Source organism: Cynocephalus volans, chromosome 5, assembly GCF_027409185.1.
Source record: "Cynocephalus volans isolate mCynVol1 chromosome 5, mCynVol1.pri, whole genome shotgun sequence".
In the NCBI taxonomy this organism is placed as follows: Eukaryota; Metazoa; Chordata; class Mammalia; order Dermoptera; family Cynocephalidae; genus Cynocephalus; species Cynocephalus volans.
This window is the reverse complement of record NC_084464.1, coordinates 49,561,741-49,585,951: the sequence shown is the minus strand read 5'-3', so window position 1 is coordinate 49,585,951 and position 24,211 is coordinate 49,561,741. Positions and strand designations below refer to the sequence as shown.

The window sequence follows — 24,211 nt, the reverse complement described above, 5'->3', positions numbered from 1 at the left end:
GGATTTAATAATAACTGTAATACTGACTTTGATAACAGACTGCCAGAATTTTCATTTTTAAAAATTTTCAAGCGAAGTAAAAATATTCTTCTTTCAAACATAATCTTTGTATTTTTCACCTAGATTAATTGATTCAGCACGTCTGTGCATAACTAACAGCTATACTATATTGGAACCTTTCTTCTTGCTGTTGTTTTATCAGGTGTCTGACTTATTTGCTTTGCTTTTATACATTATCCTCATTCTAGATAGCAGGTCCAGGTCATGTTACATGCTGTTTTTGACCAGTAGATATTAAATTAAAGGTACTAATAGAATGAACTTAGTAGAGCAGGTTTGTTTGTACATGCTTTTTGTAGTATTATTAACTTTTTCTTAATAACATTAGTTCCAGGAACTTTGCAGCTGTGATGGTGATACTAAATTTAAACTCTAGATGGTGTCTTAATCCTAGACATTCCATATCTTCTATCCCCATAGACTTGCCTATGTCATTTTTAAATTAAATGCAGATACTAAAATCAAGTAGAATGCTAGAGTTTTATCTTTTCCCCCCTAAAATATAGAATAATATAATAAGTAACCATTAACTTTGCTTTTTCTAATTTTAACTGTAGTACCTGAAGAAAACATTGCAACTATGAAGTATGGAGCCCAGGTTGTAAAAGGGGAGCTGAAGTCTGCCTTATTAGATGGTGATACTCAAAATTATGATTTGGATCATGGATTTTCTAGACACCCCATTGATGATGACTGCCGTTCAGGCATCGAGATTAAGCTAGGTCAGCCGTCCATTATCAATCACATACGGATACTCCTGTGGGACAGGGATAGCCGGTAAGTCATTAGCTTGACTTAGAAGCGGACATCATGTTTGGTTGAGATGACCTAACTTTGTGGCCATCTACTTTGGTTTTATAGATTTTGATGATTTATTTTTTTGTTATCACTCTGTTATTTCTTTTGAAGGTTAGTTTCCAGGGAATAGTTAGAAGGCTTTAAAAAAATAACATTTTTTTTCCTGCTTATAAAAGTGATGAATATATATTTATTGTGGAAAACGTAGAAAATACAGGATAGCACATAGAAAAAAATAAAAACTGCTAGTACTCTCACCATCCATTGTTAATCTTTGTTTGTATATAACTAATATTTTTTATTATGCATAAACACACACACTCATATACACACAACAGAAACCTGCACAAATGCAGTTTTATAAAATAAAGATTAGATGTACAAAAAGCTAACTTTACTTTTTAATTAATACATTGTGAACGTTCTAGTCTTTCAAAAATATTCATCTATGGCTGGCTGGTTAGCTCAAGTGGTTAGAGCACAGCCTTATAACACCAAGGTCATGGGTTCAGATCCCCATACTGGCCAGCCTCCCCCCCAAAAAATTCCTTTTAACAGTTGTCTGGCATTCCATTATATGGGTTAAAATTATTTAGTTACTTGATTCCTTTTGGATATTGTAACTCTTTAAATGCATTTTATTCTATGGATGAAGAAAAAATGTCTTTAAATGTGTGGATAAATATTATTCTCAAAATAAAATAAATTTGTGAAAAAAATTTGGTGGGCTTCAGCCTGGAAGCCCACCCAGTTTCTCGGCGGCTTCAGGATTCTGCCTTCCTTCCAGCCATTGTGATACTTTCAACCACTGTGAGTTCTAGTATTCATTCGTGATGGCAGAAATTACCAGAGCAGTATGGGTGACCAAAACTGAATTCTCTCTCTCTTTGCTGCTTATCATTAACCTAAACCCTATGTACCCGGAAACTAAGCCCTGCTCATGCCTCTTTAGTTGTATGTATGAAGGGCTTAGTAGGAATAGTGTTAATGCCCTGCAGACCTTGCAAGGTAATGCATTTATCTTGTTGCCACCACTGGCCACCACCCTGGCCTTTTATGCCATTTGAGCCAAGTATGAGGGATGCTTTGTGAAATGAATATCAGCATTTCCTATGTATCTGGGTGTTTGAAGCCCAAGATTATCTCTCCCTGTTTCTTTTTTATTAAGTGTATATTTCTTGATATATATCTTGTTGATATAATTTGATGTTTAATTGGCAAAGTGGGGCTAATTCATGTATCTCATTTCCAAGTCTATGATTAATAAAAACCGTATAATAATGCTACTTATATAGCACTTTCATTACTTTTCTATGGTAGGCACTGTTCTAAAAGCTTTACATGTTTCACTCATTTAATTAATAATGAAATTGGTATAAAAATAATAAAAGAAAAGGTTAGTATGTTTGAAAGTGGAAGTAGTTATTAGCATTTCCATGATGTTAAATATTTATAGGCCACTTTGTTTTAGTATTTGTGTTACATTCATGGGGGACTTAACTTTACCATATGACTGTTATTTTCTCACAGAAATTGTTACCATTCTAAGCAAAGGTGAATAATTCAGAATCTTAAGCCAAAAAGATTTTGACATGTTATAAAATTATATCCTGCATTACTGATAACCCAGAGAGGTTCAATAAAAGGTTATAACCAGTTTTGAAACTGAGCGATAAAATGAATGGGAGTGAGAGGATAGCAGAAAATGAGGGGACGACACAAAATAAGCTGACCTTTTCTGGTTACAGCTGTGGGTTGCAGGCTGACATTTATGGTCACCTAAATCTTCCAAGATTGTTCATGTTGATATTACAGTACAAGTAATAACTACATCTCAAATTTAAATTTGGCTTATGACAGAGGAATATAGATTTGTTTGGTATAGGACCAGCATGTAATGGTCCGGGGAAGCTGACTAGGGGAGGATGATAGGCTAGTTTCATTACTGCCAGATTATTAGCTGGCAAGTTTTAAGTTGTACCCAGAAGAAATACACATTATCTCTTCACCCATGCCATTTATTTTCTGCAGGCTGCTTGTATGTGTGGGATGTCAGGAGACTGGGAGGTAGTAGGAGATAAGCTGGCCTCTGTGGGGAGCCCTTCCAAACTGGCTTTCCTCCAAATAGGGGAGGGCTGTGCACCCAGGCCAGGGGAGGGAGAGGGAGAAGGCATACCTCCTGCATCCCTATTTTCTGTTTATGAATCTGCTAATATGGTATGGACAAGGCATCCTAGCCATATTTCAAAAGGAACAAATGTCTTGCAAGCCTGATATGTGCCAAGCACTGTGCTTCATATCCTCCTGCATCCCTATTTTCTGTTTATGAATCTGCTAATATGGTATGGACAAGGCATCCTAGCCATATTTGAAAAGGAACAAATGTCTTGCAAGCCTGATATGTGCCAAGCACTGTGCTTCATATCCCTGGGGATATGAAGATAGATATGGTTATAGTCCTTGTTCTTAAGCAGTTTATGATTTGACAGGCAGGCAGACAAGCTGAGAGAGAATTTTGATCCACAGTGGGATATATACAGCTTTCATTATTATCAGTATTTGTTATGCAGAAAATGTAATTAGTGAATTCTGTGGTTTTTGTACCTTTAAATGTTTTATTAAAGTGTGTAGATTTGTGTTATTATTTTAATATGGTAATGTTTCTGCCTCTTTCCTTTTGATTCACAGATCTTATTCATACTTCATTGAAGTATCAATGGACGAACTTGATTGGATCAGAGTGATAGATCATTCGCAATATCTGTGTCGTTCTTGGCAAAAGTTATATTTTCCAGCCCGTGTCTGCAGGTTAGTTCCCAAGGTTAATAAATGATTTTGGTTTTTATATAAGTAGGTTTAGATTTTGAGAAGCAGACAGCATTTTTCTATCTCATGGAAGAAGAGTTTTCAGGGTATCAACTACTAGATACATGCCAAGTAAAAAAACTTAGGGAAAATATGGAAAATTATGTGTCTTCATATTTAGAGTGTATCATGGGACTGTTTATCCCAAATGCTTTGTACCTTATTTATGTAGTAGAAATGTGAATGAATAGGAAGGGACAGGGAACATTCGAGAAGTGATAATGCTTTTTAAACTCCATGCTATACATTGAAAGCAGAATTCTTGTTAGGGGGTGCCTTCTTTCCATGAAAGCCATGAGAAATATTTCTGGAGGCTTCTCTGGCAGTGTCCAGGGCCAGGAGGAGACTTTCTAATTCCAGTGTACATGTTCTGGATATCTATGTTCTTTCTCTAGGTCAGTGGTGATCAAATGGGGTTTGACAGGTGTTTCAAGTGGGGTTTGGTTTGGGGCAAGGGAGGCTTAGATGGTGGAGCTCCAGGCTAACACCCTCCCTTCAACCAGAGCACCTCAATTTTTACTGTTGTCATGTATTGTAGCCCCAGGTAAGATTGTTTTTAAAAAGTATTGAACAGCTACTGTTCTAATATTTCATTTTCTTTTTTTATGTCCAGTACACACCATTGTGCAAACTTTCTGAAATTTTGTAAAACCTGTATGAATTAATGAATTTGGGAGTTGGGAAAGGTTTGGCTAAAGGCCCCTGAAGTACTGTTGTTTTTTTCTGTTGTAGTTTTACTGCTGGAAATTGCCCTCAGATATTCTTTACTTCAAATTCAAAAGATCAAAGGCAGAAAGTGATTGGTTCATTTAGTCAAGTGTGGCAGGAAGAAAAAGGAAGGAATGTGGTGGGTGTAAACCAGGAAAAATGTGGAGCTGGCCCCTTACCTACTTCCCTCCCCACCCTCACCCATGACTCTTATTGTAGCTGATGTGGAGCATATGGCAATGTCCCACACACTTAATCTCTTGGTCAGTAGTCTCCTTTATACTTGTTAAACTCATGGTCTAATAGCACAAGGATGAATTCTTATCTCCACCACAGAGACTCCACAAAACCTTTCAGCCTCTGGTACGGTAAAGAATGTTGCCTTCATTTTTTTATTATGGGTATGACTGTACACAATATTGTATCCAGGGATCCTCTTGTGTGCAAATGAAGAAAATCAATTTCATTTACCCAAAGTGGGACTGAAGTGTCTGAGGTCAGGTGTTTGCTGTTTTTATCAGAGGAGTTTTGAATGGATTAGAATGAGAGGGACAAGAAATTGAGTGAAGGTTCCATATCTCAGAGCAGCCTGGGAGTACTTCGAGAGTGACAGAGGTGCCCCCACATGGAGGAGATTGCGTCTGCATTGACTGAGGTTATTACCATTGTATGAGATTAAACAATAAGCAGCAGAACAATCAAAGTGTCTGATGTGGACCGAAGGACTGCGTGTTTGTATCTAATTTAAAACAATAGGAACATGACTCCTAGCACAAATCACCATGAATGTAATACCAGCCATGACAATCTCTGTGCTTTGCTTGCCTGAAAGCTCCAGTTGTATGGAGGGAAACTTGTGCCCTCAGTCGTGGTCTCTGGGTTTTAGAAAATATATTTCCCCTTTATTTATTAATGGACATTATTTATTTTCCCTTTTCCTTATTTTCTCTCTCCTGTCTGGCCTTGACTTTGTTGGTGTGGCTTTTATGTTTTTAGAGCTTGGTTGTATTCATGATGCTAGTTTTTGTCTTGGTATAACCAGTTCCCAACTCTGATTGAGAAAAACTGAGCAAAGATGGTGTTAGAAACAGTGATAACAAGAAAAGAAAATTGATATTCACATTAGTAAGAAAATTAAAATAAAATTATAACCACTTTAACTTATTATTTTTAAATTAACTTAAGAGTAAGTCTCTATTGATTATCCAAGGATGTCTTGGTGTTTCTTATCTTCACAATCATTTATTGACTACTTGAACACAGTTCTAAATATTCTTCTTCCAGTAACTTCACTGGGCAAATAAATTCTTTACTTTATTTCCTTAGCACGTAAATGTTGTTTGCATTATGTTAGTTAATTTGCACATTTGTATGCCACCTTTGTTCTCTAGTGTCCTTTGCATGTTTGTCTTTCCTCTAATACTAAAATTACAAACTCTTGGAGGCAAGGAATATGGATTCTAATCTTTAAGTATTCTTACATGGTATTCAGACTGTGACCTTGTATGCAGTAGGTAGTCTATAAATGTTAGCACAGATTTCATGGTATCAAGTCACTGTCTATGTAATGAAGAGAGATAAATTTAACATTAATATGTACATATATTCATTGGTACTTTTTATCAGTGCATTCATTAAAACATATAGGAGTGCTAGAAAACTCTCTAGAGTGGTTTTGTCCTATTTGCAAAGGTTGCTTTCTCTTTTTTTTTTCTTCAGGAAACTGAATTTTGAGGTTAATTCTGAAGGATGTGAGTATTACCTATTGGTGAAAGATTACATTTAATACATTCACCAAAGAAGAGATGCTCTATGAATTGGGGAATGCACAATTACCGAGTCCTCTCTCTGAGTCTAGGCTAAACTGCATATAAATCATGTAGTAGAAAAACTATGGGCTGTGGAGTTAGAGCTCATCTCAAGTCTCAGTTTCATCTCATACTTGTGTTGTGATAAACTTGTGCCTCTCTGAACCCTGGTATCTGCACCCATAAAAAACAGGAATAAAAACGCCCTCTTCATGGGTTTTGCTGTGAGAGTTAGATGACATAGTGTATTTACAAATACTGAGCACTCTGCCTGGCCAAAAGCAGAGGCTCAGGAAATATTTTTTATTATTTTTCCCAATTTCTGAGACTCACCCAGTGTTTGACCTTCAGAGAAAGAGCCATCCCTGCCATCTTTGGCCATGGTGGCTCTCATTGTTTCCTTGTGTGTGTGTGTGTGTGTGTGTGTGTGTGTGTGTGTGTGTGTGTGTGTGTGTGTGTGTGTGTGTGTGTGTGTGTATTACACATGTAATATATATATATATATATATATATATTTTGGTGGCTGGCTGGTACAGGGATCTTGGTGTTATCAGCGCCACACTCTAACCAACAGAGCTAACCAGCCAGTCCCATATATTTTGTTTTTGATAAAACTTTTTTTATTTTGGTAAAGTATATAAAACATAAAGTTTTCCATTCATCTGTCTTGTGGAATGTAATTCAGTCAGCATTCACCTTGCCAAGATAGTGGATATTATCTAGTGGCAGTAAGGACACCTTCAGGCTTCAAAACCAGAGTGCTTGTTGCCACCATAGTAGTGAATGGGGGAAATTATGTCTTTCTGGACTCTTTTTAGGAATGTTTGTGGGATAAGTGGTGACTGGCCTATGTATTCAAAAGCTTAGACCCATCACTGCCTTCCCCTCCAACCCTGACTGCGGTTGATGAAAAGTGACTCTGATTTCTGTACAATTTTTCATATGCCCTCAGAGCCGTGTTATGTCTTGTCAGCCTTCTCTTTCACAGGAGAGGAAATTTCTGCTTTGCTCACAATCTGCAACCTTCAAATTGTCTTCTTGGCTATCGAGTAAGCTCTCTCAAAGTCCTTTCCACAGCTTTCTTAGATTGTAGAGCCATCTAAGAAACACTAGTAAGGAATGGCAAATGTTGAGTTCCCTGGGAGTGTTTTTAAAAAATTTCTGGCTGTTTTTCAGCATTGTGCTGTTAATTTGGCAGCCATACAATATTGCTGAAAAATGAGAACACTTGAAAACGTGTGTGAATGGGTAGAGGTAGACTTCAAAGTCTGCATATGACTGGTAGCTGGAATTATAAGAATGATCTTAGTGTAAAACCTGGGAGTTGAGGGAGAAGAATAGCAGGACTAAAATCAAAGTCCTCAATGATATGCCTATTGGGAGAAGGAAGAAAAGAGTGGGTGGCAGAGGTATTTACTGCAGGGGCTGATTAGGGAAGAATTAGGAGTACAGTTTACTGAAGACAAGGCCAGAAAGCATGCTGACAAGGGTACAACTTGACAATTTAGAACATGGCACACGAGGGATGATGAACTTGAACACAAAACTGGATTTCTTTCTTTTTTTCCCTTTAAAAAAAAAAAAAGACCAGTAAGGGGATCTCAACCCTTGGCTTGGTGTTGTCAGTACCACACTCTCCCTAGTGAGCCACGGGCCAACCCTTGTTTTTAATTATTAAAATGGAAATATCTCTCCTCATAAGTTATAATGTAGTATATATTTTAAATATTGATAAAACTTGCCCTCTGGAAAGGTTGTACTCAATATCTACCAATTGCGTATAAAAAATACTTGTTTCTCTAAACCCTTAGCAATACAGGCATTGTCAGCATTTTGTCAATGTCATTTATGATTTGTAAAAAAAAGTCTTATTTTACTTGGATTTTTTTTATCTGTGAGTCAGAGTTTCTTTTAATACTGGCCATTTGTTATATCTTACTTATGAAAAGCCTATTTTTGTCTTCTCATATTTTTCTTCTGAGATGATTATCTTTTTCTTTTTGGCTTGTGAGAACTTTATATTGATACACTGATAGATATATTTATTATATATATGACATTATATATATATTGTCCATATATGACATTATCCTTTTGCTTGTCATGTATTGTGAAATTTGTTATTAGTTTTTAGTGTTCTATTGGTACTTATTACCATATAGAATTTTACTTTTTTAAAAAATGTACTCAAGTCTGTCAGTCTTTTTAAATGATTTCTGGTTTGGTATTATGTTTAGAAGAGTGTTCTTCCCCTCAATATTAAAGAATGTTATCTTTTCATAGATTTTTTTCTGCTTTTTTTAATCTTTATACCTAAATATTTAATACATCCAGAATATTTTTCATACATGTTTTCAGATAGGGATAGTCAGTTGACTAAGACCATTTATTTGATGATAACTTCTTACTATATTAATGTGAATGACCATATTTATCATGTGCTGAATTCTATCAGATACTTTATTCTGTTCCATTGATTTCTTTGACTCTTACTGAAAGTGTTTTAATTATTGTAGTTTCCCTCCCCTCTTTTTCCTTCTTTTCTTAGAATGAGAAATTGTAATGTGCCAAATGTGTCATAGAAAAAAGAAAGGGTGTTATAGAGCATCTGCCAGTCTGTCTTCTGGTCTCAGTGGTCATATTAGAGGCCATAAGTGATGATAAACATCTCACTAGAATAGTTCTACTTTCACTAACAACAAGAAATTTAGGCATGCTTTACCAACTGAGGAGATAGATTTCTCTTCATTTATTCATCGTTTATTCATTCGTCACTCATTCAATAAATAAGCACCTACTTTGTGCTACACATTGTGCTTGATACTTTTTCATTACACTGAAGAAGACTCCCAAGATTTCTGCTCTTATGGAATTTGGAAGAAACAGATGTAAACAAACAAATGGTATGAACACATCAATTGTAGGTGATGTGATGATGATACTGTGATAGTGAAGGGGAGAAGGTTGTTAGGGAAAGTCAGAGAGGGGAGGTGGGTGTTATAAATTGAGATGAAGGGAGTGACATTTTCTGGTCATTGTTTAGACATTTAGGCTTTCTTTAATATACATTGACTGTTATTCAGGAAGAGCCAGTCTGCTGTGGGAGGCCTCATTAGATGAATACTAAAACTATACTGTTTTTTGGTATAAGGCACTTTAATCCCTTTTATTGCTACCATACATTCCAGGTTCCTTCTTATCCCTGTCATCATTAGATGCAGCATAATTTTTTTTTTCACCCATTCTCATTAGATTATAGTACCTATGCAGCGCTATAGATCTATGAGACATAAAACAAATGAGAAAATAAGCATTGCTATTTATGGAAGCATTCTTTCCCTTCCTTATTAACATTGTATTAAAAATGCATATTGTCTTTCTTTTCTCTTTTGTTCTTCCCTCACTCCCCATAACTAGGCATTGATACATTTATTTACCTTTAAAGGCAGCAATTTTACATTATTCAGTGGTTCACCAATGCTTTAAAATCATAGCTAGAATTATGCTGAGCCTTTACTTTCTTTATATGATTGGAGAGCTTCACAATTCAAGAAATGCCTTATTCAGATGTAAAGAAAACAGAAGTAAGTTCACTTAAAAAGGTAATAATTTTAGTTCAAGCTTAGTTTGATTTGTCCCTCTACCTACAACTTTGATATAATAATTGAACTTTCATAGAGCAATTCTGCATACAAAAGAACATTTTCTTCTAAGAATGCAAAGCAAAATGTAGCCACATGGTGTCACTAAATTATAACAGTTGTTCTTGGAGCCAAAGAGAATTTGAAATTGCTCTTTTATAAAACCATATTTAAATATAAATTGTTCTGAAGTCTATGATTTGTGAAATAACATGTGAAACTATCTGTACTATTTAAGCCTTTGTACTGATATGGAGCATTAATTATGCCTGAAGTCCATAGGATGTACATTCAGGTGCTAGCTAGCTCTTGTGTCATCATCTGCTAAGCATTGGAGAGATGTGGGCATCTGTAGTATAGTTATTCAGTTTCATACAAACAAGGTGTTTTTTAACTTTCCTTTGGAATTTTGAAATAAATAGAAGAGTAGCTTAAAGAAGATGAGACAGATTCACTAAATAAAAGGAATCAGAAAACAGGAGGAATGAGTATAGAGACAGGGTTGCAGGACTTCAGGGGGTGGACAGGAAGGGAACAGTCTCACATTTGTTGAGTGTCTTCTGAGGACCAGGCAAATATTACCCTATGTGATTCTTACAATGGCCCTATGAGAGAAAAACGACTACCTTAATTTTACAAATGAGGAAATTTAGCCTTAGAAAGGCTAAATTTACAACCAGGTCTGTCTCACTTCACAGTCGATGTCACATGACGTTGCTGCAGCAGGATACGAGGTAAAGAAATAGCTCTGCTTTAGAGTGCGAGGAAGAGACATGGAGCCCTGAAGGAGTTCACTGCCTCGTTGGGAGGAAGTTTCCAGAATGCTGCAGGAGAGGGCGCTTTATGACCAAACTCTGCTAGTGCTGGTCATAGCCACCCCGACTACAAGCACATGTATACTAATAAAAATGATGAACAACTGGGGAAGTTTCTTTTTAAAAATGCTCCAAGGGGAGTGTGGCAATCTTTTATCTAGGTATGTTCAGTCAGTTTGTCAATAGAGCTTTGAATTTTCCAACTCCTTAGTTCCCCATAAGATCATTTTAGACTGTATTGTTATAGAGTGAATCTCATGTTCTTAACTCCTGGTTTGTTGTGCTTCAGCTGTGTTTAGAAACAAATTCCATATGAAATTTCTCTTCAGAAGATCTCTTCACATCTTGAGTTGCTTTTCTTTTTTTAGTTGAGAAATTGTCTAGTTATTATTTTCACCTAGAATCCTCTCATTAGGAAAAACCCAACAAAACAAAACAAAACAAAAAAACCCCACTGTGCTTTATATTCAGTAAGACCTTTGAGAAACGGCTGTTTATCCTTAAATTACTTGTTTGAATCCAGGGTTTTTTGTTTGATTTTGTTTTGTTTTAAGGATAGTAACATTTTGAGCTTTTGTGGGTAGTGAGGGGATTGGAAATGAGAAAATAGAACAGAGTTGTCCTTTTCCTTTACATTTTATTTTATAATTTTAGAATATAAATTAGTGTCTTGATAAGCCCATTGCATGAAATGATGTTAATAACACTAATAACCTGTTATTATTACCACAAATAACCATTGTCTGTTTTTCATTCTGGAAGGGCGAGAACTATATTTGGTTCTGCTAACAGTTGCTTCCCAAGCAGTTAGGTCTAGGATTAAATTCATATAACACCTCCCTAGTTGATCATCAAACATCCTTTTTCTCATGCTTTCCCTCTTCTCAATACTATTTTTATTACTTATAGGATTTATTTATTCAATCACTCCACAAACATTTATTGAACACTTGCTGTATTGTATGCGTCTAGTTTAGGTGCCAGGCATAAAAAGACAAACAAGGCACAGTTGCTGTTCTCAAGCCTTTTGTGGTATAATGGGGATGACAACTTTCTAAAAATTGATAAAGTAAAACATGATAGGTGCAATAATAAAGATATATGTAGGAGGTACAGGAGCGTAGTTGGGGGGGGTCCTACTGAAGAGAGGATTTGAACTGAGTCTTAGAGGACTGAGAGATTGCGCAGGCAAAATAAGGAAGAAAGGATGTTCTGTATATTCAGGACACTTGCCAACAGTAGACTGTGCATTGGACTTGGCCACATATAAACCCTTCACCCAACGCTCTCCATCATTGGGTCCTTGTGCTTCTCCAGTTTCGTCCTTGGTTCTTACAAAAAAATGTTCCTTTTTGGTCTCACTAATCAGATTTGTCTATTTACCATCTACCCGCCAGTACTTCCTACCTGTATTACCTTGTATAACTGTGTCAGGTATACTTAGTTTTAAGGTTATGTTTTTTAAAACTTCTTTCAACAAAATTAAAAGACTTCCTGTGAAGAACTGGATTAGGTTGTCACAGAGAATAGTAAAAATTTTCAAGAGGTGAAGAAAAGTACGTTTTTTGGAGCCAGGATTTGAGCTAGTATGTCTTTTGCTTAGAAAAATAATGTATTTGCATAGGTACTTCATTTTTGGGTGCATGCTGCATTTGAGGAAATGAACATTAGCACATCATTTTTCCTATTTGAGATGTCCTTCAGGAATCTGTTTTGGTGTACTGCAGCTCTCCCAACAAGTTTTTCTGAAACTTAAATCCTGAAACAGGAAGCCAGGTACTGAACTATGAGGCATGGGACTGTGGGTCTATCAAGTAGAAAGCAAGGAAGGAATAGAATGCAAAGCCATCCAGGACTTTGGGCACCTGATTGTGAGCCAGGGGCCCCCAGCATAGGAAACAGAGTCAAAAGTGAGCTTTGGAACTAGAAACAGGAACTCAGCAATTAGTGGAACTGATGGGGAAGAGTTTCCAGGACTTCCAACCTAACTTCTGGAGTGAATAAGAAAATGATAGCAGTGGAATAAAGTTTTACTGACTTTGCTTTTTGGAAGACCGAGACGATGCAGGGGGAGCTAGATCTTGGAGCTAAAATAAACAAACTTGGAGAGATTTATTTGTGAATTGCATAGTCATTTTCCTATCCTGCTTATTTTAGAAATGGTAATCTAAAGAAAATATTAGTTAAGTATTTAAAAACTCTCTCAGTGGAGAGTTAGGCTTGTGTACATTGAAATTTCACCTGGCACTGCCTAGCAGTGATTGTTCTGAACTTTCATAGCATTTATAGCTTGAGTTACTAGGTTTAGCCATTAATTATATAATATTTTGTATACTTCTCTCTTTTGTGGTTCTTGGACCTTGCTTTGTATTCCTTTGGTAGTAGTTGCTCATCAGATATCTTGCTGAATCTCTTTAGTCCTCTACATCCTTGAATGCCGGTGCCTGGATAATAATCGATTTTTCTGGAAAATATCTTTTTAACACTGCTGTTTTTTCCCCAGTGTTAGAAGGAGATACTAGAAACAAGATTCTTTAATATATCTTTCCACAGAAAATATGTTTAAAGAGAACTGTGTGTACAAGTCCCATGGTTAATAAAATCATCAAAGCTTTCTCAGTGATCATTATAAATGGTACAAGTTCCCTAGATCAGGGTGCCTTCTGTGAATACAAGGTTAGCTCATGGGAGAGTGGACCAGAAGTAAAATCAGTCAGCTGCCAGAAATTCTGGGCAGAGTGCCAGGCTTGGTTCACCTTCTAAAAATTCATCTTCCGGTATGAAAATAGAGGGCTTGATCCCTGCAAGGAATGGTGGTAGCATGAACACTTGGTCTACTTTCCTGCCAAAGTGCTTTACTGATGCGGAGAAAGGTGGGGGAGCTGATCAGTGTAAACTGGTGGCTTTGACCTCATTTAAGAGCTGTATTATTTTCCTTAGCAGCCTTACTTGATTATGTTCACGTTATGATTTCATAAGTTAATAATTGTTCTTCCAAATAATGTGGGTCATATATATACACATGAATGTGTTCTGCTCGATGAGAAGCTATAGGTGTAATTTCTAATAGTTACAGAAATTCTGTGCACATTATGAATCTATTAGGATGTAACAGCTGTTTTAGTTCATTTCACCCTGCAAAAGAAATGTGATACAGACTAAAATGATCAGTAATTATGTATTTTGAAAGCTAAACCTCCAGTTATAGAGAGGGCTAATTTACACATTAGATACTGATAAAAGTATAGTATGCTGAGTTTCAAAGTTAGTGTTATCTCCTGTATAGGACTTTGAAAGAAAATCTGTACTAAAAGACATTTTTTTCTTTGACATCCTCTTTTGCATTGCCCATTGTAATTTTGGAGTTGCAAATCAACAGTAATAAAAAAATTGCTTGATATTTTTTCTAAGGAAAAAAATTAGAAGGACTGTTGGAGTAGGATTTAGAAGGATTTTATTTTATGTCTGTTGATCAGTGACTACCATCTGCCTTCCGTTTAATGTTGTAGAAGCATGCATGCATTTCCCAGTTCTGAACAGACGATGTGCATGGTTTGTTGAGATATATGTGCGTTCTGGATGTGTGTGTGTGTATATACCTACAGTGCTTAAAATCACACTTGAAGTGTAAAACAGATAATGAGGCTCCATTTTGGGCTAATTTACATATTCAGCTCTTGTACACAAAACAAAAGACTACGGTGACACTGATTTTCTTTTCTACTTTAGAGTCAGCACTAACCAGCTGTCAACAAACATTTTGATTAATCACTTTTCTTTATTGGGGAACTTTGGGGCACATTCTTTGTGTAAACATATTTTCTTTGATTTCAAGGGACATATTTTCAGTGTGATTCATGAATGCAGCATACCGGTAAGCTGTCGTGCACAAAAATATATTTTTCTACATAAACCTCCTTTTTCACTATTGATTTCTCTAGGGCAAAAATATGGTTAAGAACAGAATATTCCAACTCAGGGTATATGCCTGAAATAAAGGTGGTAGAATGTATAAGCCTGCTTTAAGTAAATTGAAAATTTTAAAGTATGGATTCATAAACTTGAATTTTCCAAGAGATTTTTAAAGAAGATTTAACTGTTCTAATACGTTTTAAATATGATTCATCTACAGAAATTTTGTTAATATTTTGACATATATTTATATATTTTGACATACATTTGTTAGAATATATGCAGTATGTTCAAAAAGTTCATGAAAAGATTTGTATTATCTTTAATTCCATTTTTCCACAAACTTTTTGAAGTACCCTCGTATTCCAGTCTCTCTTCTATGTGTAATTATACATAAACATGTTATTTACAAAAAATGGTATTATGTAATATATGATATTTTGAAACTTGCACATACATCTTTATATTCATTGTTGCCGTTGTTCATGTCAGTACAAAAAATCTGCTTTATCCTTTTAAACAACAGCACTGTATTCTAAATCTGCTGTATAACCAACTAGTTCCCTATTGAGGATGTTTAGGACCTTTAGGATGTTTCCAGTTTTACTACTGTAGAACAATGTAGTCTTTGCCCACTTATCTGATTATCTCTAAACAAGCAGAGTTAAAGGGTTACCGTCTTAAAATGTGAAACATATTACTAAATCCCATCCAAAAGCATTGTACCAGTTTATTCCCATCAGTGTATGATATTACCTATTTTCCCACATCTTTCTTAACAACGAGCATTATCATTATTTTTAATCCTTGTCAAACTGATAAGCAAACTGTGGCCTCATTTGTTTTGTTGTGCAAATTTGTGACTCTTTGTAAAATTAAAAAACTATACATCTATGTATTGATAGGTATCCACATTTGCATGGAAAAGATGAGATTTGAGTTGGCTTGAAAGGATGGGTTGAGTTTTGATCAGGTGATTTTAGAGGGCTTTTCCCGTGAGGTCATCTAGGATAGTGGTTGTCAACCTGGGGTGATTTTTCCCCAGGGGACATTTGGCAATGTCTGTAGACATTTTTGAGGTGAGTGGTAACTAGTATCTAGAGGGTAAAAGCCAGGGATGCTGCTAAATATCCTACAGTGCATACAAGTGTCCCCTACAAGAATGAATTATCCAGCTCAAAATGTTAATAATGCCAAGGTTGGGAAACCCTGATTTAGGAGAAGGTTGCAGTAATCCCATATGTGAAGAGAGCTTGAACTAGGGTGTCTGGTTAAAATGGAGAAAGGTAATAGCTGTGAAAGACATTTTAAAAGAAAAACCAGTCAAACTTGATGACTGGTTGAATGTAGAGAAAAAACCATAAACTTGAGTCACAGAGAGCTTCAAAGTTTGGAATGTAGATGGCCAGGAATCTAGAGGGAAGTTGTGAAGAAGTCAGTTTGAGCTAGTTGCAATTATTCTGCAATTATTATTTAAGAAAAAAGTGGTGATGTTCTTTGCTCTTTTATCTGCTTTGCTTTTATATAGTGAGATACTTATTTTATGCTTGGTGACAGGATTGTGTTGGATTTTGGATTACACAGTCTCTAACTAATACCAAACATTTGACCTCAAACAGTTTCCTCTTTCTGAAATATTCTTCTCTCATCTACACTCCTGAAATCGTATTCATTCATTTAGCAAGCTGAAATGCCACTTCCTCCAGGAAATTTTTCATCTCCCCAAGTGAATTAAAAGTTTTTTTCCCTCATTTATTCAACAAATACTTATTGAGTGCCTGCTACGTGACAGGCACTGTGATAGTTACTGGAGCTACAGTGGAGAGCTTTAAACACACATCCCCTGGCCTTGTGGAGTTTACAGCTTAGTAGGAGAGTCAGATATTAAACAAAATAATTGCAAATAAAGGAATAATTATAAATTGTGATAAATGCAAAGAAGGAAAAGCGAAAGTGGGCATTAAAGGTATAACAGAGGAATACAATTTAAACTGGGGAGTCAGGAGAAGTCTTTTAAGGGAAGAAATATTTAAGTAAAGACCTAAGTGATGATTAGGAGTTAGATAAGCAAAGATAAAAGGGGAAAGGGGAAAACATTTGAGCAGAGACAGGAAAGCCTCAGGGAGGAAAGAACTTGGCTTGTTTAAGGAAGTGAAGTCAGTGTGGTTGGAGAGTGACTGTGAGGAAGAGGGGTAAGAAGTAGGTAATGACCAGGTTGTCCAGAGCTTTGGGGGGGTTGGGGGGGTGGGGAATGGAGAACACATAAAAGAGTCTATAGAAAGTACAGTCCTTGGGAAGGATATTAAGCAAGGATGTGACATTATCTAACTTTAGTTTTTTAAAGACCTAATCTATTTTGTGGGGAATGGATTGAGGTGGATGGGAATGGAAGCAGGGAAACCAGTTAAGAGACTTCTGTTATAGCACAGGAGAGGTATGGTTGTTGCTTGTGTAGAGATGGTGGCAGTGGAGTTGGAGAGAAATGAGGAAATGGGTAGATTTGAGATTTGTCTTCAGCTTCTGTGAATTCCAAAGAGCATTGTTAGATACACAGGCTTGGAGCTGAAAAAGGATGTCTGAGCTGGACATCAGTTGACATAAGGATGTCAACTCCTTATGACAATAAGAGTTGTCGTAGAGGATGATATTTGAAGCAATAGGAGTCAATTAGAGTCAAAAGAGATAGAATGTAGTAGAGTGTAGAAGAAGAAGAAAAGAGGACTAGAACTGAATTTGAGGTGCTCCAAAATTTGCTCTAGTAAAAAAAGGAAAAATCGTCAAAGGAAATAGGGAAGGAATAACCAGCGAGAGAAAGACAAACAGGAAAAATGTGGATTCAAGAAGAAGGGACAGACCAATGATGCCAGATGTTGCTGAGAGATCAAGTAGATGAGAAATGGAAAGTGTCCATTGGCCCTGGCAACTCAGAGTGCTCTGTTCACCTTGGCAGTAACAGTTTTACTGATACAGTAGGGGTGGAAATCAGATTAGAGTGGGTTAAAAAAATGTGTACTTTATAATAAAATTGGACATACATATATACCCATTGAGCCAGAAATCACCCTGTTGATAAAATTTATTCAAAGAAAATATGTATGTGAGGATAGCTTATTGCAGCATTATTTATAGCGTCAAAAAACTGAGAACTACCAAAATTCCCATCTATAAGGTAATTAATTAAAATTAAAGAATTGTACCCAAATGAGTTAATCTAGAGGGATTTCTATTAGATGAAAAACACATATTGCAGATAGTATTAATTGTGATTCTTCTTTTGTCAATAAACAACCTTACATATGTTTATAAATATGTGGATTTATGTTAGCATAGAGAATGGTGAGGAAGTATACACACATTAATATTTATTATTTTGTGAAAATGAGGATGGGGTAAGAAAAGGAGGAAGATAGAATTAGATTTTTAGTTACCTTTTGTTATACTTGCTGTACCATCATTTTTTTTTTTTTTTAATTAAAAAGGGAGTCGAACTTCAAAAATCTTCTGGGAGGTGAGGCAATGGAGAAAGAATGAATAGATAACTTTTTTAGAAACTTTGCTATGAAGGTGAATAAAGATACAGGATGGAAGCAGAAACATATATACTTTTAAAAAATGAGAAAAGTACAAAAGCGTGTTTAAATGCTGATTAAAAGGATCCAGGAAGGAGGCTTCCAGTCAAGATGGCAGAATAGATGGTCCCCAGCATCATTCTCTCCCACAAATCAACAAATTTACAACTATAAAGAAGCCACAGAAGCCAAGCTGAGGCTGCTAGAGCTCAGGGGAAGAGGAGGGGAGACCTACGGAGTGCATGAAGGTCGGAGAAGCAATGATGAGAAAAAGAAACCGCTTTGACATTTTGTGCTGCAGCTGCTTTAAGACTGGAGCTGCTGAGTGCATGGAGCATGGAGCTGGAAAAAGCCACAGCTGTGCCTCTCACATGAAGTTGCTTAGAGGCAGTAAGGGACAAGAGGATCTTGGTGGCCCCCAGGCCAGCAAGACCACTAATAGGGTTCCCGTGGATCCATGTAGGAGTGAGGAGCCAGAACAACTGAAAAAAAGGAGCCACTCAGAGGCCAGTGAGTCATCACAAGGGACCAGCATACAGCCCATCCTACAGGAAGTGTTTGCAGCATGGGTGGTGAGGGAGATGGGCCCACCAGGGGAGCACTGGGGCATGGCAAGGATAACTGACCACCACCCCAGTCAGTGAAGGAACACTCAGAGGAGACTGGTCAGGAATATAGAATTGCATGGGGTGCAGTTTGATGAAAAGACTCAGGCCCAGACCAGAGTTTCTACACAACCCAGGTGCAGCAGGTCCTTGGAGAGCCGGAAGTACCTATAAAGCCAACCATTAAAACCTGAGCTGCACAAAAAACCTTCCCTAGGGAATCAGCAGCAAATCAGCAATTTAGCTAAACCATACAGCTCAAATACTGGTCCCCACAGGAAGTTCCCCATTTTAGAAGTAAGCAAAGGACAAAATTAGTTCTGGCCCAGGCATACTGCCAATGCCTTGGGGCCTGCCCAAGGACCCTAGGTATGGAGCCGGGGACCGGACCCCCTCCCACAACCAGGCACACTGTCAGTGCCTTGGGGCCCAGCCAAGGTCCCAAGGTATGGAGCCGGGGACCGGATCCCCCTCCCACAACCAGGCACACCACCAGTGCCTCAGGGCCTGCCCGTGGACCCAAGGTATGGAGCCAGGAACTGGATCTCCCTCCCACAACTAGGCACACTGCCAGTGCCTCAGAGCCCACCTGGGGTCCTGAGGCATGGATATGAGGACCGGGCCCACCACGCAGATGGTCTGCCAGCCACTGGAGTGCATTGACGCAGGGAGAGTCACCAGCAGAGACAAAAGAAGGGGATGTCTCTCTCCATAAAGCCCATTCCAGAGTGACAGAAGAAGCATCTGCTGTGTGATAATATTGGGGGACCTGAACACACCTCTCAGCATTGGACAGATCATCGAGGCAACAAATCAACAGAATAACCATTACTCTTTCAGAAGGAGAGAAGAAATCTAGGGTTATTAGAGGGGAGAGAGGGGAGGGAGAGGGAGATAGGGAGAGATTGAACAAGGGGCATAAAAAATAACCCTGTGGTGCACTCAGGAGAGTGTGGCGCTGGGAGCGCAGCGACGCTCCCGCCGCGGGTTCGGATCCTATATAGGAATGGCCGGTGCGCTCACTGGCTGAGCGCGGTGCAGGCGACACCAAGCCAAGGGTTGCGATCCCCTTACTGGTCATGAAAAAAGAGAAAAAAAAAAAAAAAGTACAATTTGTAACAATATATATGCTAGTAATATTGATTTCATCAACACATATCAACAACATTGAACCCCCAAAATATATATAATCAATTATGAGTCAATAAAAATTAAAAAAATAAAAATAAAAGGGATCCAGGAAGGAGAGAGTGAAGAGGGAGAGAAAAAGACAGCCAACGGAATGAGAGACACCTTCGTTTTTTCTAACAGGAGGAAAAAAGAATAATGCTTTTATGTTATAATAACTTCTGTTTCCCTGTGCAGCCTTCGTGACTGCAAGGCATATGTTTTAAAATATACCCTACAGAAATTGAGTCTGAGGGAGTCTGACTCACATCTTGATCTTTAGAGGTTTGGGCTTGTTTTTTTTTTTAAATACAAATTGTTGATGTCTTATTTTTTTATTCAAGAAAGATGCCTCTTCAGACGATATCTTATTTTTTAAATGGTATTATCTGTGTGGTGTTGGTAATATTGATAGATGCCTTATAGTACTAGGTGCTATTAATGTAAGTTATTTTTTTCAGTTCTTAAAACAACCCTTGGAGGTAGGTTTTATTATCCTCATTTTACACAGCCTTATAAAGGTTAAGTAATTTGTCCAAGATCTCAAAAGCAGAAAGGTTTAGGGTTCTAACCCAGATATGTCTTGCTTTACAGCCAGTTTTATCATACTTTGTCACTGAGAAAGAACCCATTCACATATTTAAATACCTTCTTCCCCTTTATTTGTAAGGTTTAGGGGATACATGCTTGGTTTGTGACCTCATTGGTTTTTTTTTTTTTTTTTTTTTTGGAAGCTTTGTTTATGATATTGGTTTTATCAAGGGATTCTGACAAAGTTCACATAATGATATCCTAATATCTTGTTTTTATAGACAGGAAGAGCCTTATCAAAGACTTTTGGAGGCTTACACACTGTCGTAATGCCTGGAAGAAGGAAGCAAGTTATAGTTTATTAGTCAAGACATGGTCTATAGCATAGGTAATAACCACAGTTTTCCAGACACTTTGAGTATTTCATTTGGTCTTACCTGGGAGGTAGGTATTGTTGTTCAAATATTGTATTTCAGAAGTGAGGAAACTGAGGCTTAGAGAACATAGTGAACTTACAGTCACCTAGCTAGAACATAACAGCTGAGATTGAAGCGCGGGTCTGTCTGACTCTAAAGGTCTTTTTTTAACACACAGTCCTGTCTTCTTTATCTCTGTTTATCATCTTGTGGCATTATTTTTGTTTTTTGTGAGGCTTCAAAGATAAAGTTTTCGAACTTCAGGATTCTGAAGTAATAGCTTTTAATGAAGAGTGATCAAATACTCTGTCTCTCTCTCACACACACACACACACACACTTTATAAAACAAGGATAATATCCGTATGCTATGTATCTTTTAATCTTCTAAAAGCATTTAGTACCTGCAGTAGGTCTGGATTCTGGCAGTTGCCTGATAAGTATTTGGGCACTTAAATTAATAAGTCAAGATTTTAATTTTGCTGCTGTGGCTAGTAAATGACACCAGATTGAAATCATTTTTGCTATCAAAGAGTGACATGCATACTAGGTATTGTTTTATTCAGTCTATTTATACTATGGTGATAGGGCACACAGACAGGCAATATTAAAATATAGATTGTTAGGATGTGCCTCTGGGATGTGCTTCTAGTCTCCTAAGAAACTTTTCTAGTTCCCAGAGACAGAAGTATTTCTCTAATGACTGTGCGGCCTCTCATATATGGATGCCCTTGTTATCTGAGTATTCATTATCTCGTGCCTTGCAGTCATGAAGGTTTCATAGGGAAACAAGTCATCATAATATAAACATATTTACTAATGAACTGTCCGCGTATAAAATTAGTTCCCACTCAAACATTTATCCCTGATGAATATTATTTCTGCCCATCCCATTGGTTATAGTGTTTCACTGATTGTTGGGATGATGTAAAATCATTGTACTCAATTGCAAAGTCAAATGGCAGATTTTGCAAAAACACAAGAAATAAAGATTTCATGAAATCTACAAAAGTGAGGTTGAAGAACTGCCAGACCCACTTGCAAAAGCCATTGGCAAATGAAATTCTGTCAGTGTTAGACCAGTGAACAACTGAGAAAGAGAAAATCCACCAGAATGATTACGTGGTATGCATTTTAAGAGAAGGATCTGACTATTGAAAATTAAGGAAATGTTGGTGATGTCCAGGTATTTTGGAGGAATATCCCTTACTGTAATTGTGCTGGGAAAGTTAGTCAAGAAATGTTAGAAAAGTATACTAAAAGGTATCTAACAACTGATTGTTTACTACTACTACTACTACTACTACTACTTTGGTTAGCACATAGTTGCATTTATTACTTCAATTTTGTTAAAATATACTTACATTTGACCGTACTTTTTAACTTAATGAAACCCTTTTGTTTCACATTAACCATGAAATTTTGGTCCATATTTTAAGGAATTCACTTTAAATGCCCTTTTTCAGATAACTATTGTCCCAGAATAATGAGAACCTCCTGTAATGGGCTATATACTTGTCTTTATGTGTCTATATGCCTTCCCTCTTAAGTTTAGCTGGTAATGAACAGCAACAACAAACAGTGGCGTGGCAAGTGAGAGGTAGGGGCAACTCATCCTGAATAAAATTGTCTTTTAACCAGTGAGGCAAAGAAACAGAACCTTGATGAGCAATAGTCTATTCTAGAAGAATGGCTAACTGGCAGATTATACTTTTATCTTGGAGAAAGGATTCAGGTCACTCATTAATCAAAAGGCATTACGTAAATAAGGATTTCCAGTTTGGAGGTGATTGAGAGGAATGTAGCAGTATTGTTTTTGAAGTCTTCGTTTCTATTCAGTAGCACTGCCCATAGTTTTGATGTTACTCAGACTCCAAGGTGAATAAGTTTGGAGCTTCCTAATCTGTTTGAAAAGAAAAACTTGTTTGTGACTTTACCAGCCTTAATTTTGCTCCACTAGTAGTCTTGGCAGGCTCAGCTGCAACAGCAGGAGTAGAAGCTAATGTACCCTACTGGCTGTTTTCACTACAGCCAAGGTTCTGGAAGCCCATTATTTCTGGGGATGACATTCCTTTTATTTTTTTTTTTTTTAAGTCCTAGAGTCTGGGGAATACCCCAAGGTTGTGGTGGGGTCAGAGAATTCAGTATTTTTTGGATTTTGAATTATATGTACAGAACATATATTGGTTGAAACTATAGTGCATAGTTGATTTTCTGGCAGTTTCCAACTACGTGCAAGCCCTATTCTAACAAAATCAAAAGATTGTTTTTTTTGAGATCTGAAAGGTAAATGTGTACCTTAAAGCCATTCTCCAAATAGAGCTCATTTATTATGACCCACATTTGCATTCATGCTTTCCTTGAACCTAGGCCAGAATATTTATCTGTGCAATTTAAGTAGCAATACGTTAGTTAAGTGCTTGATTTAAAGTAGCTGGCATTTCAATTTATTTTTCTTTTATTGGAAAAGTTCATCCCTCTGAGAGGGGTTGAATTAGTCATTGTGTAGTTTAGATAAGTCCCTTGATCTGGGGACAAAACATTTGCAGGATTTGTGGGGCTGTCTGTAGCATCTGTGTGACTGGCACGTCATGAATCTCTTAATAGTTGTGAGATTGCTTTTCACTGAAAAATGTGACGTGTGACTGACTCCTTGTCCTCCATTTTATGGAAAATCATGTAGCTTGTATATCATGCTAACCATAGATCTTAATTTATGTTTGTCCAGGGATTTTACTCTGAGATTACCTTCTTAGAAAGTGAAAAGGTTTAATACCGTATGGTTTCTTTTATTAGTATGATCAAGAATATATTTTCATCAAAATATACCATCTGGTTGTTATAAGAAAAAGCAAGATAAATACACTGATTTATTTACTTCATTTTTTCTCCTTTTTTAGCCTCCATCTAATTAGCTAAAAAGTATAAATCTTTTAGATTGGCTTATTTAGAAAATATTTTTTTAAAAAATTTAAATGTCTATATTGAAGCAATAAGTTCTTTAAGGCTGGTTTCAGCCATCTTTTTGTCCCACATATACCTTGCATTATGTCACATATATAGTGAAATTTCAGAAAATTTGTGGAAGCAAAGTTATCTGTAACTATGGTGTTTTATGTTATATTGTAAAACTACAGAAGTATGTTATTTGGTTGGAGTTACATTTAACTAATGCTGTGAAAAAGAGGTATACAGTATTGAGAACATTTAATGGAGAGCTTTGACCTTTTTCTCAAATGGGGATGGGGATGAATGAGGATTAAAAGGAATTATCTGGTGAAGGATGGCATGGGGGTGAGGAAGTGAGAGGCAGAAGC

The 24,211-nt window shown here is 36.9% G+C and overlaps 1 protein-coding gene across 3 annotated transcripts in view; it reads left to right on the top strand.

Moving 5' to 3' along the window:
* The window catches only part of BTBD9 (BTB domain containing 9), a 419,154-nt gene that overhangs the window by 61,556 nt on the left and 333,387 nt on the right, over positions 1 to 24,211 (top strand). For all 3 annotated transcript variants that reach the window (XM_063096891.1, XM_063096890.1, XM_063096889.1), the window contains 2 exons: positions 618 to 837; positions 3,547 to 3,666. In XM_063096891.1, coding sequence (XP_062952961.1) covers positions 618 to 837; positions 3,547 to 3,666 — 340 coding nt within the window. The remainder of the gene's footprint in view (positions 1 to 617; positions 838 to 3,546; positions 3,667 to 24,211) is intronic.